At 37.2% G+C, this 17,997-nt stretch overlaps 1 protein-coding gene across 4 annotated transcripts in view; it reads left to right on the forward strand.

The window, feature by feature from the left end:
* LOC111872058 (GATA zinc finger domain-containing protein 14) overlaps positions 1 to 14,042 on the forward strand; it is a 53,810-nt gene extending 39,768 nt beyond the window's left edge. For 3 of the 4 annotated variants that reach the window (XM_023865563.2, XM_023865564.2, XM_023865565.2), the window contains exons 11-14: positions 3,203 to 3,387; positions 4,830 to 5,246; positions 7,333 to 8,019; positions 13,181 to 14,042. In XM_023865563.2, coding sequence (XP_023721331.1) covers positions 3,203 to 3,387; positions 4,830 to 5,246; positions 7,333 to 8,019; positions 13,181 to 13,188 — 1,297 coding nt within the window. In that variant the 3' untranslated portion in view covers positions 13,189 to 14,042. The remainder of the gene's footprint in view (positions 1 to 3,202; positions 3,388 to 4,829; positions 5,247 to 7,332; positions 8,020 to 13,180) is intronic. The other variant, XM_023865566.2, reaches the window with a different exon arrangement.
* Positions 14,043 to 17,997: the final 3,955 nt, after the last annotated feature.

Below are 17,997 nucleotides of genomic sequence, written 5' to 3' on the forward strand. Positions count from 1 at the left end.
CAAACCAACCGAGGAAACTCAGTACACCTCTTGAGAATATTGAAACATTACATGTTGCAGTGACAAGGAGCACTAGGAAATCAACATGGAAAGCAAGTCAGCCATTCAGAATTTCAAGGTTATCACTCTGATGAATGCGAAATATGAATCTGCATATATTACATTTCAGAATTTATCAGACAGAAGTAAACACTGTTTCTTTAATATACACAAGCTAGAGTAATGACAGAATCCAGAAGCATTATGTGACATGGTTCACAGATGAAGGGCATGTTTATGTGAGGTGTGTCATGAGTAAAGAAAATTGGAAAATTTTGGTCTCTGGAAAATCCTCACCAACTGCAGGTAACTTACTGCTTTGTGGTAAAAGGGTAATGATGTGGTGTGCTCTTCCAAGCCATGGCTGGCCACATATATTCTTTTAAGAAATCAGGAATTCAGAGTGATATCTCAACATGCTGAGAAGTGGCTTGGCTTTGGTTGTGGACAGAGGATTTGAACATGAGCACGGTGCTTCATGCAAGATGAAATTACACCCCATAGTGTCAAGACTATGTTGAACTTTCTTCGCAATAAATTTCAAGACTGTAATTTCACACAAATTTCCTGAAATGCATACTTGTAGGCATTTGTGGCCGTCCTGCAGTCCTAATTTAAACTCATGTGATTATTTTCTGTGGGCAACCTGAAAAAGGAAATCTTACATTGGCCATTTAAGCTTGTTACAGCTCTCAGGAAAAAAAAAAATTGTGGAAGTGTGCAAGTCCATTAATGGAGATCTATGTTACAGAGTTATTAATTTGGTGCATCATTTCCAAGCGGTGAAGGAATTCAGTGATGAAATAATTAATACGTCTTTAATGAATAAATATTTCCTGAGAGACTGTATGTAGGAGAATAATGTAGCCTAATCAGATTTAATAAAATTATATTTAAACATCAAATATATATGTCACCATTTCGTGTACTTGCTGATTCTGCTGTTAAAGTTTTTGTACAGATTTCTTCTCCATTGTGATAAGCTCCAGTGCACAACAAATACCAGATTTTCAGTTTGTGGAAAGGATTGTTTGCATTTTTACTCAGAGTTTGCAGTCTATACAGAATGTTTTGGAATTTCACATTAATGTGAACAGGTTTTTATACAGGAGGGAATCTGAATAATGTTTGCAGTGAACGAAGTGCCATAATAACTGTTAACAGTAATGCCCAACAATAAAAATAGTCCAGCTGGTATAAAAATGAAAATATCGCTGTATGAAAGTAGGGCCTGGATGTGTGGAGATGTGGTCATTCATGCTTGGAAAGACAAGAGGATGGTCCTTGCATGTTCTGCTTGGTACACTACTGAGTTTTCTCACCAAGGAGAACAAGAATGCAAAAGAAGAAATTTCTGAAATCCAAGTGTCATTACCAGGGCCCGGATTTTGATGACCTGAAAATATTTTAAAAATCCAGAAAAAATTACATAAAATATGACCCAAGGATGTAATATGCAGGGCCCGGATTTTGATGACCTGAAAATATTTTAAAAATCCAGAAAAAATTACATAAAATATGACCCAAGGATGTAATATGCAGGGCCCGGATTTTGATGACCTGAAAATATTCAAAGAATTACCGAAAAAATCCAGAAAAATAACCTAAAGGAGAAGAGGAAGAACACTTCGCTTCCATGTTATTCACATTTCAGAAAACATGAAGGAAAATTCCCTAAAATCGCCAAAAACGACAAGAAATACCCATTAAAGTAAAAAAAATTACCTATAAACTTTACATTTCTGTAACCAGCAGCTCATATCCGAGATTTATACATTTAAGAGCATCGCATAGGATACAAGGGAAAAAAGATGACATGTCATCAAAATCCGGGCCCTGGTCATTACCAACTACTTAAAGAATGACGGGAGAATGGACACAGCAGTTCATTGTTTTCTTTACATAAATATCAGTAGGTGGCTAAAACCGTTTTTTTGGGGAGCTAGTTTTTGTTCTCATAGTATACTAAAGACCTATCATCTGTACAGGCTTCAAACAAAATAAACTAGCAAAAGATGAATACCACATTTTCATTTCAGAAGAAAGTAGGTTCAGGAGCTGTCTATAGAGCAATACAGTACAAGGTCCAAGGACTGGGATTTTCAGCCAAAAGATTTAATTGCAAACTACATATATTTATGCAACTATGAGCAATAATTCAGAAGACTGTGCAGAGTATTTCAATAGAAAAATTAAGAGTGCACATTGTGGAATTGTATTACTGTTAGGCATGTTCCAGAAATCCAGGCATACATCCTTGTATTTGCTTTGAATTTACTACATATGGTGAACTACAAAAGTGATAAACCATGGCTTACATGAGATAGAGTCTATGAGTAAGGTTAGAAATAAAGAAAATTTATTCTTATTGTGCTCTTATAGAATAACAAACATCTTTTGTAAACTTGTTAAATTGTTTGGCCCCTTGAATTGCAGGGTGCATACAAGTCCACGTCAAAAATTAAATTAAACTTTCGGAGAATACAAAACCGTGTGCCTGTACAAAATGTGCATTTACCTTCATGATAGCAGTGACTAATGAATCATTGCACCTAGGCAGATGACACCATAGGGATATTGGGCATAGATGTACTTACATATTTTTTTTAGCATGTGTGTGTATTACAAATTGTAAGCATGTAAGATTTCAGGCTTTCACGGCGGTGACTATGAAGAAAGCAGTCTTCTGGGATTTGGCACCGTGTATATGTGGTGTTAACCGACGTTTCGGGGGAACGTATCACCTCCATCTTCAGGGTAGAAGAANGCACATTGATGTCAACTCTTTGATGGTACAGTTCTCTACTGTTTCAAATTTTGCACAAAAATAGGTTACTGAGTTTTATAATTATTAATTTGTAATGTAGTCCTGCTTCTCTCTGCAGTTGAAAATCTTTTAAATAAGTTTTTCTCTGTCAGTATGTCAGAGGTTTGCATATCTGTTTTACTGCATTGGTGCTCATGTTGCTACCTCTCGTCACTTAAACTGAAGCTGCTTCTCACTAGTGGTATGATGTTACCTAGTGCCATCAACCACAGACCTAGTTCAGTACCCAGATTACTTATAGAATTATACATAATCTCATAAGGTGTATAAAATATGACTTGTCACTTACTTTGCATGTCTCACATGCTGAGAGCTCCTATTTTTATTTTTTTTCAGGTTACCACCAAATGTGTCTGGATGTACAAAATTGTTGGACGGTTTGGTACTTGGGCCTTCAAATGTAACACCAATGGTTTCTTCTGCACATACAAGAACCAGATTGCCACCACCAGGTTTCACAACTGCACCAAATCACATGAATGCTTTTGGCCTCGGTATTCCAAGAGCACCTTCAAATAACAGTAAGGATTGTTCCTATATATATACTTCATCTATTCTGAATTGGTACATTTAGACTTAATAAAATATAATTATGATTGTAGTTGAAATACTCATTGACACTTCAGCAGTTCATCTGCTTGCTTGCAAACATGCTACTTGATTGTGTTGTACTGTACAGTAATTTTGAAAGTCACTTCTGAAGGGTTCAGATGTTGTGTATAAACATCCAGAATTACTCAGCTTTTGGACATTGTCCATCATCCAGTATTCTAAACCTCTGAATAATGATTGAGGTTAGGTCATTCTGATGAACCTAACAGAGTAGGTGCCTCCCACCCTTTCACATGAGGGTGGAAAGAGATCCAGTTTCTCAAAACATTGTGTTGCATAGAATACCAGACAATGGAAAAAGTATGAAAGCTCACTCTTTGGAAAATTTTGAGAAGTATGCTGCTGTGTGCCATAGTACATATTCTGTGATAGGAACCAATATTGACGTTTTCTTAAGTTAAGTAAGTGTTTTTTGCTCAGAAGCAGTTAGATTAGATTAGAGAAGGAGAATGAAGCTGCTCCTTCCATTGTGCTACATCACAGTGTCAATGATTTTTGTATCTGATTTCTTGGCTGTTTGAATGCACTTATTGCAGGTATCAGTTGAAAACATGAAAAACGAAGGTGCCATTTCTTATTATGCCTATGAACTTTCACCTGGCTTTGGCACAAATCTCTTTCTACTCTCAACAGAATACACTTTCCTCATGTTCTAAATAAGAACTAGAAATATATAAAACTAATGAAAATAAGTGGTATGACCTAAGTTACATATGTAAAGAATCACTTACTCACACGCTCATGGAGCTGAGCCCTTCTTGAGAAGCTGCCAATTGTGCAGCTACTCAAGAATTTCCTAGCATTTCATGGAACCCAAACGTTCGTTACCGTGTTCTCAAGAGCCCTCGACTGGTTCCTATTCTAAGCCAGATCAGTCCAATCCATACCATCCCATCTTATCTCTCGAAGATCCATTTTAATATTGCGCACCCACCTACTCCTTGGGCTTCCTAGTGGTCTCTTTCCATCTGGCTTTCCCACCAATAGCCTATATGCATTCCCTCATTTGTGCTACATGACCTGCCCACCTCATCCTCCTTGACTTGATCATTATAATTATACTTGGAGAAGAGTACAAGTTATGAAGCTCCTCATGCAGTTTTCTTAGACCTCCTGTCCTCATACATGAGCACATTTGGTTGCTCTTAATAAGTAGATTTAATTTAGTTTTTACAACTTTAAAAATGTGATAAACATAGCCTGTTTTCAGAAGTATTACACTTTTCAGCAGGCCAGCACCACTTAATTCAGACAGTGAGCTTATGCACCTGGAATATATGTATAATGTATATGGTAATATATATGTATACACACACACACACACATATACTTTTTCTTTATTTTTTTCCAGGTAGCAAAATTCTCCCTTTCATGAGTCTTGGAAACAGTTCATCAAATAATGGTTCCTCATCTCCAGTTCCTCAAACCATGTCCAGTCATCCCAATAATATTGCACATACCTCTTCATTAAATCCTCAGCAGGGAACCGACCAACACTCAATCGTATTTTCTTCAAATGGTAGTCACAGTGCTGCAAATAATCACACTTTTGGACTACAAAATGGTGGTATCATCAATACTGGTGTTCCTAAGACATCAAGTGACTCTTTCACTGTTAAGGAGTGGCCAGAAAACCTGAGATCATTGCTGCCAAATTTGAATGATGTTTCACACAATCAGGGTGTGCAGTTTGCAGCCACTAGCACTCCTCCACCCCCTCCTGTTTTTGGTGCCCGCCATACGCCTATGCAAGGAAACGCACAAAAGGGTAAGCAAATGTAAGGAAAGCTATATTGTGAATATTCTCTCCTGACAACAACAGTTTTAAAGCATAAAATGAAAAGAAACTTGATACAGAATTAATTAGATTTCATCATAGAAGTTAGACACTGAATGTGAGTTTGATATCCAGATGTTCCTATACTTTGTTTCTTTGCATTCCAAAGGGTGCTGCATCCACTTCATGCAGAAGTATAGATTAGATGACATTTTTGTTTCTTGAAGTTAAGTTATTGTGGTTCATTCATTCATTATTGGAGGGGGTGGGTTTCCCCATGCACCGCGACCAGTTGTTGATCTATCGTACGTCCCCCTTTGATATTCTACCAGTCACCGTACCCTTCCAGTACTGGTGCTCGCTATCAACCCCGTTCAGCCAGCGAGTTCGGCCCCCTCTACTGGCAGTGGTACCTGATACTTCCCCATCAACCGGAGGCATTGGAAACTACTTGGGCAGGAAACTTTTTACCTATTTTGCTCAGAGGTCTAGAGACATGAGGATCTTTTACATGCCGTAAATCTACGACATGGGACCCACAGCTTAAAGTCCCTCCCGGAGGACTTGTCCCCTGAATTTTTCCACCCTTAAAAATTCCACGACCTCCGCTGGGTTTGAACCCACGTACCTTGAGTCTTGAGGTGGGAACGTTACCCCTAGACTACGGAGGCCGCTTATTGTGGTTGGTTACCTTTCTAATTGTTCTATTAGTGTGTAGGCTGCATGTTGTCAAATAGTAGGATTGGAAAGAATGTAGAAGGAGCCAGCTATGACCAAATCATTGGTATGATCCAAGATTTAGCTTGAGAGACCAAAGAAAGTAACAAGAAGCTTTTGTTAGGATAGCCAGTATTCCAGCCAAGATTTGAGCTGAGCACCTCCCAAATATAAGTCCAGAACCATACCATTTCATCAACCTTAACTGTTTTGGTGATTTTAAAAATAGGTATTGCATTAGAAAGGTGTGTATATGTATACTTTTTGCATCTTTGTACACAGTTACACTTGAACATATGCAGTATTTTGGCAACATATTTCAACTACTCTGGTCACTTGCACATAACATTACATTTCTTTAGTGAAATAGCTGTTACTATGTTTGATATTGGCCAGTATCTATGTTAGTTTGATTTTGAAACGCAAATATATACAAAGTTAAAATTACTGTAATAAAATTGTTACGTAGGTTATTATACAATTAAAATTATTGTACACTGCACTGATCTTCATTTCATTATTAAATATTAATGTCAGTTAGCAGTTCCAAAGGTTTTCAGCTTGGTTCTCTCTTCATGTGTTCACTGATTGGTTAATGTTGCTGTTATGTGTTGGTTCATTTGATGCTGTATGCTGACTTTTCTAAGATTTATATCCAATTTGTGCATCAAGTTTATGTCATGTCCTTTTCTTCTTATTGTTTTGGAGATGATGGTTATGACAGTAGAGATTTCCAGATAACTAAATATGGTATAACGCTGTCTTAATTCTCACTCTTACTTCATGTATACAGTTTCGTTGTGCCCTGATATGGAATCTTTTCATTTTGTCCCAGCTGTACAGTCTGAAGTTTAATTGCCTTAACCCGAAAACCAATAATTTGAAATAGATATAAGACCTGGATCGAGAGCTATGCTGTATGCTTCAAAATTACCATTTCCCAATAGATGGTTTAAAAAACTGGAGAGAATTCTGAAATACACTAAAGCACAACATTTTACATGACCTGCCTGAGAAGATAGAGAAGCAAAAATTGTGACCAACAGCAGTTACATTTAAGTAGGATAATAGCTTGAATAAATAGGTAATTTTTTTTCCGTCACTGGGCCACATCATTGCCACTGACATACAAAATAACAGCTATTTTTTCACTGTGCGATACTGTCCACCTTAGACTTATGTCACACTTAATTTCACAGTATTAAAAGAATCATCTATGAAGTCAGTACCATTTATTTTACCATCACCCATTAAATGGTGGATCTTTACTTGTTGCACTTTTTTTCATCCATCTTAGATTCAGTCTTAATTTAGATATTCACTCCTGTATATAGATTAATGATCTATTTCATTAATGCAGGTTTTAATGGTGTTGGACCTTGTACAGATTGGACGACGCTGGATCCCGCAATTGTGTCCAGTTCTCGCCCGCATAACTTCCTTGCAGCAGCATCTTCAGCAAATCACCATCCACCTATGAATCCATCAACAAATCCTGGTCTTCATCTTCTGCATAATACAAGTTCGGTCCTTCAGCAGAACAAACCACCAGTGGAGCAGCAGAACACAGCCATGTCAAGTGCAAACCCACCCTCGACACCTGTAGCCATGCCACACCTCCATCAGTTGCAGCAGAATAACGTAAGCCACTGGTTGAGGTCATTGCCATCTGAAGAGGGAGGTTGTGTTTTCTACAGCTCAAATGTTCTGGGTGGCAGCTCGGCGGATTGGGCTGCCAACAGCAATCATTTGACCAATGTAAATGGACAGCAACAAAATCGTGTTTTCTACAGCTCAAACGTTCTTGGTGGTAGCACAGCGGATTGGGCTACCAACAGTAATAATTTGGGCAATGCGAATGGACAGCAGCAACAGAATCGTGTTGTTGGGTCACCAAACTCAGGTTCAGTAATGATGACAGCAGCACCACCGCCACCTGGTTTCTCTTCTATGAGACTTGCAGCCATGCAGCAGGGAACAGCCAGTGCCAACTCTGTTCAGAAGAAGCAAAGCCCTGTGTTGAGCACAGAAATGGGGAAAATTGAAAGTGAGTTAATTTTGTTATATTTCTCTGTATTTTGATACTCTTTTTAACTTTGTAATGCCCTGAAATACCATTTACAGTGAAATTACAAATACAATATTGACAGAGGTTTGAATCCCACAATATTTTCATTCTCCAGTTAGCTCCCTATATAATTGTTGTTGCTGTTGACATCGTCATCATCATCATCATCATCCAACGACATTTCCAAGACGCTGGGTCATCCTGTGTCATAACTGTTCTCTAATCTCCCATAAACTTCTGCTCTATTTCTTTCCACATTTTCCAGACTCCATTCCGTACATCACCCATGGTATCTCCGTCTTTGTTGTTGACGTTTTCCGATAGTAATAGTCCAGTATCTTTGGTTTTTATACTTTCAGAGGAACTCTGATGTTACCGATATATGTCCATATCACTGTATCCTTAATTTGACCAAATTTCCTTGTAGTCATTCAACATTTAGATTTACATTTATTTTCACTTCATAGATCCAAACATCTCCCCATAGGGCCGGATATAAAACATGTCACACATTACAGATTCATCATGACTACACATCATACATCCTTGGTCCAATAAAATATATAAAATCAGGCCTCACGCAGACAGCACAAGTTGTCAAGACAACACCCACAGGCCATGGAAAAACCACTGTTAAATTCACACCTTCCCATTCCACACACACTGGCAAGCTGTATCATCGATACATTCAGGTGTTGTCTATTTTATTGGTTTCAGATGTTGTCCCTTCATACTCATTTCTTAATATTCAATTTCTTATTTTATCTCTCATTCCTGTCTCAGTACTCCATAATAATTTCATCTTTATTGTTTGTAATCTCACTCTGCACTTTCATGCACACACACAAATTTCAGTTAAAGGTACATATGGTACAGTTTCCTGGATATGCATTTGTGACCATTTCATTGAAACCAGAAATTTAAATATAACTACTAAAATTTGAATTCTTACATTTTTAACTCCTCATATGCAACTTTTGGATTATTACTTTGTGGTCCGTGTAACTTGTGCGTGTAGCAGTAAGAATTAAAAATCATACTGAAGTGTGAACTCTGCTGGAGCTGGGAATGCAACTAGTAGAGAAAAGCAATAAATTTTAAGGCAGGTATTCAGCTGGCTGCTCAGAGATTGGTTATCATAAATATGAAGCAACTTGCAAGAGCCATTTAAATTAGTTTTTTTTTGCTAGTGGGGTGGGACTAAGTCCCTTGTACTGCGTCCACGTCTGGCCTATTGTACCAGCCCCAGATGATAGTTGAGGGTGCCTCATTTCTTATGTTTGAAAAACACCTCTTTTCTCCCTTTTTTATGAATTCTGAAAATAAAATTACTAATAAATATGCCATGAAGTTTGCCTTTCCATATTCTCTCAAAAATAATTGTGTGGTTATTAAGAGTTAGTTGATATGCTTACATTCCTATCAGAACCATCTGAAGTAATCACAATAATTATTGTAATGTTGCATGTTTTTGGTTTGGATCATAGTTCACAAAGGTCAGAAATGGATTTACATTTCATGCATTGTCTCAGATATCCATGTCGTAGGAGTAGTGCAAGTTCCCCCTTCATTGGAAACTTCAGGATTTTTTATCTCTGATAAAATTTTGATCTTAATTTCTGTGTGTCAGATATTTGGTTATATGTTCATTTTAATAAAACTTCATTGTATTGAGAGTAATGGACGAATTATTGGTGTGCTTGAAAATATGTTTCAGGAAGTCCTTCAGGTACCTTTTTTGCTTGCATGGGACATAAATTTGGCTCTTTTCTTTACTTTGCAAATGAATTTAAACTTGTCCTGTTACTTCTTTAAATTTAAATTAGGACTACATAAATACCCATATTTTCTTTATTTAAATCACAGTTTGGGCTACATGGGATCGAACCAGAAGACCACAACTAAGTCATCATTGTCTCAAAGCTCACATATTCTTGTAATTTTAACAAATACTGAATGTAACTTTATTACAAATGATAAAACAATTCAGTCCAGTGTGACTGTTGAAGCTTTTACTACTTCACTTTTTAGCACCCTGACATGTTTCAGTCCCAACAGACCATCATCAGAGGGAACATCAATACTTTTAGAAACTACTATTACATTGGGTGTTTTGATTTTTAAAATACGTAAATATACAATATTTGTAATATACACTTGATACAAAATCCAAATTTCTTACAGCTACAGCAATTGTCTTTGATGCATTAAAGTTTTTTTTTTTTTAACTTTTTGTTATTTAAGTTAAAATTCTTTAACCAAATTGGTTTGTGTCCCTTGTCCTTTGTTTTTCTTGATGGGGCCGAACTTGTGACGGACCAGAATGAAACAAATCAAATGTAACTTTGGTTCACACTTATTTCTGTCCCCTTTAGTGGGAGGAACATATCTACTCTACAACAGAAATTATATACCTTTTGTCTTACTGTCGCTCTTAGGATCATTTATCACTCCAGTTTAGACTTTCAGTGCCATTTTCTCGAAAGTGTGATTATTCAGAAATTATACATGAGGGATGTTCATAAATTAATAAGGCTACAGACAGAACTAGTTATTTTATAGAACAGAAATGACAACACAGAGAAAATGTGCTAACAACATTGGACTCTAACCTGCTTCCTATCAGTGTTATTGTCACGTGAGTAAGGGGAGGTAAAAGCATTGCACAGGCAGCTCTTTTGATCAACACCTTGGTTTCCGTCCTTCTATATCGTTGTGGAGGCTGAAACTGAGGTTAGCCGAAATCCTCAGTGAAATTTGGGAATATACTACATGGAAGACGGTTGCAGGAAGACAGTGCATGTCGTGTTCAGTGATGTATAGTGAACAAAAACAAACTGACATCAATACAACAAACTGAAATACTGCTCCAAAACAAGGAACGTTACAGTATTGACAATTTGAGTAAATATCAGAGAAAGGCAATTGTGTTTGGTTTTGCCTCTAAGAGGATAAATGGATTCAGCTAATGAAGGTGTAATGTGGCTTTTTGTTCGCTTGAAAATGTATGCAGAAACATTGCCGTGTTATGCAGGAAAGCATTAAATGAATGAGTGCAGGAATACCATCAGTACTAGGCTGATCATTTTAAGAATTCCAATTTCCAGATGTCAAAATTTGAAAAATGTATCTGCACAGACGCTTTGAATATGAGGGACAGACCATTTTAAGGCCAGAACAATCCAGATGACTTAATCCTTGATTGATATATTGACCGATAATAATGATTCAAAAAGCATATGTGAAGGAAACATGAGGCATCCTGGTGTTGCTATAAAATGCTTTCTGCAGCCAAGGAATTTATAGTGATGCTCACAGTAACCTAAGGAATGTACTTACTTCTGCTGCTTGAACTCTAGGATGATGGGTTCTGATCCCACTTGGGGTTTAGATGTATGTCTGCATTTTTGTTGTTTGCAAGTAGTCCATGAGCAGTTTCATACATTGAGTTTTTCTCATGTTGGTACATATAACATTAACACACGGAGAAGTCTTTCTGCATTTATTGATTTTCCTGTTCAAGTTAAGTTGGCATAATATACGTAAGATAAATACCGTCTTAAGTGTAACAATTTAATTTAGTTCTTTCTTCTTTCCCCTCACTCCACACTACATGTTTCGGCCCTAAATGGCCATCATCAGGTGTGTCTTCTCACGTAGCTGTTACACTGGTTGTTAAAATTTAAAATCACCAGTCTTTGTAATTGTATAAATTGTTTGTTAACCTACACACGTTAATTTTGATTTCTAATTAGCACTTTTTTTAAAACTTTAATTCAAGTTAAAATATCTTTAAAATTTCTATAAAATTTCTGTTCTTTTCCTTTTTGAAATTTTAAGATTAAAGTTTTCCTCAGGGTACATGCCCTGTGTCTAAGTGCTGCATCAGTGTAGCAGCTACGTAAGAAGACACACCTGATGATGGCCATTTANCACGTAGCTGTTACACTGGTTGTTAAAATTTAAAATCACCAGTCTTTGTAATTGTATAAATTGTTTGTTAACCTACACACGTTAATTTTGATTTCTAATTAGCACTTTTTTTAAAACTTTAATTCAAGTTAAAATATCTTTAAAATTTCTATAAAATTTCTGTTCTTTTCCTTTTTGAAATTTTAAGATTAAAGTTTTCCTCAGGGTACATGCCCTGTGTCTAAGTGCTGCATCAGTGTAGCAGCTACGTAAGAAGACACACCTGATGATGGCCATTTAGGGCCGAAACATGTAGTGTGGAGTGAGGGGAAAGAAGAAAGAACTGAATTAAATTGTTACACTTAAGACGGTATTTATCTTACATATATTGTGCGAGTGTAACAGGATGCTCAAATATAATATTGTAAGTTGGCATAATTATGGCTGGAGAGCAGTGCAGGATTACTGTGGGTTCTGCACTAGCCAGCAGAATTCCAGGAAACTCCTTTTTATACTGTAACAGATTTTAAAGCTTCTAGTTAATTTATTTCATACAATGTCACTGGCTAAGGGCACTTTTCAAAACTGACATTTCAGGCATGTTGACAAAACAGACCACAGTTGTGTCTTTCTGAATGTTATGGAGGTTAGAATATATAAAGTCATATAAAATCTTTTATACAGAATGACATTTCATAAGGTATTACTCACTCAGCCTGTGCTAGACGTGCTGGAAAACTTTTGATTGTATGTTATGGTGGTTTAGAGAATACGCATCGCAGAGTGAATTGCCTCAAAGTCACCAGGTGGTGTAGGTAGAGGCGCACCAAACTACCCTGATATGAAAATGTTCCAAGACTTTCTGTGTACAAGTCTGCATGGTTTTGCAACAGAGTCACAGTGGGAAATGCAAGTGGTACCAAAAATACTGACCTGGAGTTCAGAGATACTGAATAAATATGGCATTAGCATTGAACTTCCATGAAAGCTGAAAATTTCTGTTCGCAGACTTGTAAATGGAAACCCTAGTTTGAGGCAATGGGTTGATGTAAAGGGAGTTAGTTCTTTTGCAGTTCCATTCTCAGTACCAAAATATACTGTGTTGTGTCTCTCTAAATATTAATCTATAAAATTCCAGAATTGTTTCTTAAATGTACTGTAATTTGTCACTTGTAATATACTGAACTTAAGTGGTTCTATTCTAATGGATGTTTTTTGTTCTCTCCAGATGTATAACCTGGCTCCCATGGAAGTAAATCTGATTGCCAGCTCCTCCTAAGGGTAATATTTGGAAGTGGTATGAAAATTACAAAAGAAAAATAGTTTACCAATAATTTCATTTCCAGAAAGAAATAACAGCAGCCAGAGTACTGTTAATATATTTGATGTATCAAATATCAGTTTATATTTCTTAATATTTTTAAGCAGAAGGAAAATAAGGAAGAAGAGACTGAGCTAGTAAATTGATTGAGTTTGCAGTATGTTTTCAAAAGATATATTGATTAAAACTACAACTATTCTTTTGCAGAATCAGTTAATTTATGATTGTGGTTCAATGAACTTGAGATTTGCCGGGATAAAGTAACAGGAAAATAAGGAGACAGTGAACTTTGAGGTTAGAGAGATTAAATTGACCAATAGTAATATATGTATGTACATACACATACATATACATAAGTTATAAAATATTTAAAAAAGATCTGTACTTTTCATGGAACCAGCTGATTTTGTAATTGTGGTTCAGTGAATATAAAATTTTGTCTGTAGTAACAGAAATATCAAAGAGACAGCGAATGTGAAACAGAAGAGATGAATCTACAAATATTAATATCATGTAAGTTATTTTTGCTTGTTTTGTCATGTGACAGATTATGCATGGGGGTATTAGTCCAGTAAAGCCTACAGTTTAACTTGTTTGCCATATGTGTCTGTGGCATGGCTTTTTGGGAAATGCTCAGTTTAATTATCAGAATTGTATTAGAATTTTGAGTGGTTTGGATATTAAAAGAGAACTAAATACAGGATACAGTGAAAATGCAATCAATGAACTGGTGTTCTTTTCTGGTATAAAGCTTTATTAGGTATATAAAGTATGACAGATTAAGGAGAATACTTGAGGAGAGAGAAAATCAGTTCTGCAGTTTTTTATCTGTAGTTGGAGCAGTTAATCCAGTTCTTGTTCAAAAATATTTGAGAGGAAATGTGATGACACATGAGCTCATACCATAGCTTAGGAAGAGGGATGATAGTGGACAGAGAAAGGGAGGTCAGGAAAGACAGCAACTCACCTCTAAAACTAAATGTCTCATGTCATTTGAACAGGAGAAGGGTGTGGGACTATAGTTAGTGCCTCGTAACTTTAGCCACACGGAAAGGTAAACGCTGTTGTGGAGCATGCGAAGCTGTACGCTTGCTGTGGTGATGTTCAGAGCTACTCCCCGAGCAGAAAACATTGCCTACGGAGACCAGGAGTAGATACGCAACGTACTATACACCTGACCACACTCCAAGATGCTACATTCCAAACTGACAGTAATCACTCTGACATAAGCTGATAAGACTGCTCCCACAGCCCCGCGAGAGATGGTATGACCCCTCTACCATGGCTAGAGTTCCGAGGAACTAACAGTAGTTTAGCTGCTCACACTATGGTGGAGTTCACTATAACCAGACTTATTTAGTAGACATTAAAAAATCATTGGTTGATTTGTTAAAAATACTTCCTTCAGTGTTTTATTCCTGTCATCTAATATGCAGTTCTGTTTACTGAATGGTGCTGGTTTTTACATTAATTAAGCTTAAAAGTGAAATATTTTTGTTATCCTTATTTTGCAAGTTGTCAAGATGTAAATTATATTACATTATTTGAAATGACCTGTGGAAAACTGTGTAGTGAACTTTGTGATTTTTTTTTTCCTTATGTGGCGCAAATAACATTTCTTTTTAAATCATGGCTGCCCTGTTATGTTACACATGTGAATAACTGAATATGTTAAGTGGAATTTAAAAACTCTGAAGTGTTGAAGATAAGGTCCATATGAGATTTACGAAAATGAAATGCGCTCTCCTTCCTGTAAACTACATGTTTTCAATTTGCCCCATTAATATTTCTCTGAAGAGATTACGAAAAAGGAAGTAAAATGGTTTTCCCTATGTAAGAAAACGAAAATAAATGCAAACTTAAAGGCGGTATATGGCGTATTTTTTTCCTACAAACCCTGCTTATCCTTCTGTGTATTTTTAATAAACATTCTCATTTCACTGTCAGCTCAGTGGAACATCAGTGTATAATTGGCAGAGGTCTGCTGTTGGGAGTGGGTTTTGGGAGATGTTTCTATGGTCTGTACAGTGCTTGTTAAGAAGAAAAAGGGGTAACTTTGTCACTGTGCTTAATTGATGAAGCACCTTGTCATGAAGACTTGAGAGGTAGTGGAGGTATAGCTCCACCATTCTCCACTTCAGCAGTAAATAGAGGTGAGCAGTCAGCTTCACACCTCGGCCAGGGAAATCTCTCGTGGTACCCATTAGATAGGAAGTCGAGTGGGCCCCAGAGGCAGTATGGATGTTGTGAATTAAAGAAAAATCTTGCCCCTGCCAGAATTCGTACCGTGTCTGTCCTGCCCTTGGTCCATCACTATATTGACAGCTGCTTCGACTCCAAAAAGAAAATGAGTCTGAGTTTCATCATTAAAGTAAAAATAAAAATAAAGGTATCCCTTTAACAGGCTGTGGAAACCCATAGGGTTGTGACATGTTGAGGCTCCCACAGTTTCTTGAAAATCGGCTCGCAGATGGCGGTGAGGTCAGCCTTACGCACTGGCCATCCTTTAGCCCCAGGAATATTTCTGGTACTCATTTCTCTTAGAGGCTGAGTCAACCCCAGGGCCATAGTGCAACTGGAAGGATTAGGTAAATTGAAAAAAATCCACCTCATCGGTATTCGATCCTGTGACCTCCCAGCTTGTAGCATAGTGCCACAACCGACTATGCCACCATGCGCATCATTGCTTAAATGAATAGGGCCAGTAATCCATGTCACAGTTCCAAATGTAGTAATGCTGTGTAGCCTATCAGGATAAACATTGATAACTGTTTTCTATAAACAGCCTTGAAAAATGATACCATCTGTATAGAATGAATGACCTTGTATGGGATGATCACAGGTTACTGTTTGGCAATAGTCTTATGTCAGTGATGATGGTATTTAAAGAGTACATCATACAATGCTATTCTCCAAAATTTTTCATGAGATGTAGAGAAAAACATGACATTTTGGGCTCCAAAATATTGTAGCTGTGACTTGTCAGCGTATTATGAGAGTGTGGCTGGGGTAATTACCACTCTCTTCCTATAGGCAGGACATGTTTGCATATAAATCTGTAAAGGGTACCTTAGAGCATACAAGCAGAACCCATTATGAAGGTCATGAAACCGAAGTGAACTGTGTTGATTGTTGGCTGCAATATTTGTTCTGACACTGCATCCAAGTAAGTTAAAAGTCTTGTGCTTAACTAATTAAGCACTATGCCATGAAGGCATATGGGGGAGTGGTCAACTTCACGCCCCTGTCATTTTACCCCTGTGGAAAGAGCCCCTGGTACCCATTTGAAAGGAGGTTTGATAGACCCCAGAGCCAGTCTGGACGATTTGGAGAAGAGAAAATTCTTGCCCCCACTAGGACTCGAACTCTGACCCCTAAGTCGTCCTGTCCATAGCCCTGCACTATCCCAGCTCCTCTGCACCCAAGTGTATGGGTTAAATTCCAACAACTTCCTGGTTGAGGGTGTATGCATGCATGTATGCATGTTGCACATCTAGAAACACAAGAACTGATATGGAAGCTTCATATAACATAATCATATTTCAATTACCATTATTAAATAAGGAAACATGCTGCCTAGGTGAAGACTGATGTAGTGACTAATGGATCAACTAAATTCCCCACTTCATCGTCCTACATGTAGCTTGAATAATTCGGCTGTTAATATAAAATTGTCATTCAATATTGATGTTAGCAATAGTAGTATCAGACTCCTCTGTCAAAGCTACTGTTAAAAAGATGATTATTATTCAATTGGTCATGTAATTTCCTGAATTTTTATGAAACTTGAAGATATGGTACTCTTCATAAAAAAAAACTCATGCCCAATATCTTTCAAGCCCCACTTTAATATTAATTATGCTTACCTTTCTGAAGTGGTCTTTTTGACACATCATTTTTCACAACATACTACTGGATGCTACTAGAAGGCAGGCCATACCCTCACACCCAACCTCTTTGAAGAACCAGTTTAATAATGCATGCATAATTCTCTCAAGTAATCATTTCCTGCAAGGTTTTCTGACCAAGCTTCATATGCATATCACATTCTCCCCATGTGCAATACATGTGTGAAACATCTCATCTTTCTTGTATTCGTGAACTGCATCATGAAGTAAACCTGTACTGATTTACTTGCACGGGATATCTTTGTAGCCTTGTTTTGTATAAAAATTGCAGGGGTTGTAAATTGACTAAGTAAAAAGAAAATGTAAAGCTATCCCTGTAACAGGCCGTGAAGGCCCATAGGGTTGTGAGATGTCGAGATTCCCAGGAAGATTCTTGGTACTCATTTCTCTTAGAGGCTAAGTCGACCCCAGGGCCATAGTATGGTTGTAAGGATTAGGTAAACTGAAAAAAATTCCACTTCGTTACTCGAACCCACGACCTTCCAGCTTGTAGCAGAGTTCCTCAACCAACTGCGCCACCGCGTGCCCCATGTGACTAAAGTATAATTGTTAAAACATTCCTGAAGGCTATATCAGCCTTTGAAAAATAACTCGATGTGAAAGAGTTAAATTACAGGCCCTATCCTGTGTCTACACAACTTTGTATATTGTGTCATATCATGTAATTGACTAATATTCATTTGAATAAGATGCTAGGTATGGTTCATATGTATAATTATTCAGTTTTCCAATAATATTATGAGATTTACTCCCTGTAGATGGGTGGATAATAATAAAATGGTTCTTAGAGAGAGAGGATGAGATGGTGTAGATTGG

This window comes from Cryptotermes secundus, unplaced genomic scaffold, assembly GCF_002891405.2.
Source record: "Cryptotermes secundus unplaced genomic scaffold, Csec_1.0 scaffold162, whole genome shotgun sequence".
Classification (NCBI taxonomy): Eukaryota; Metazoa; Arthropoda; class Insecta; order Blattodea; family Kalotermitidae; genus Cryptotermes; species Cryptotermes secundus.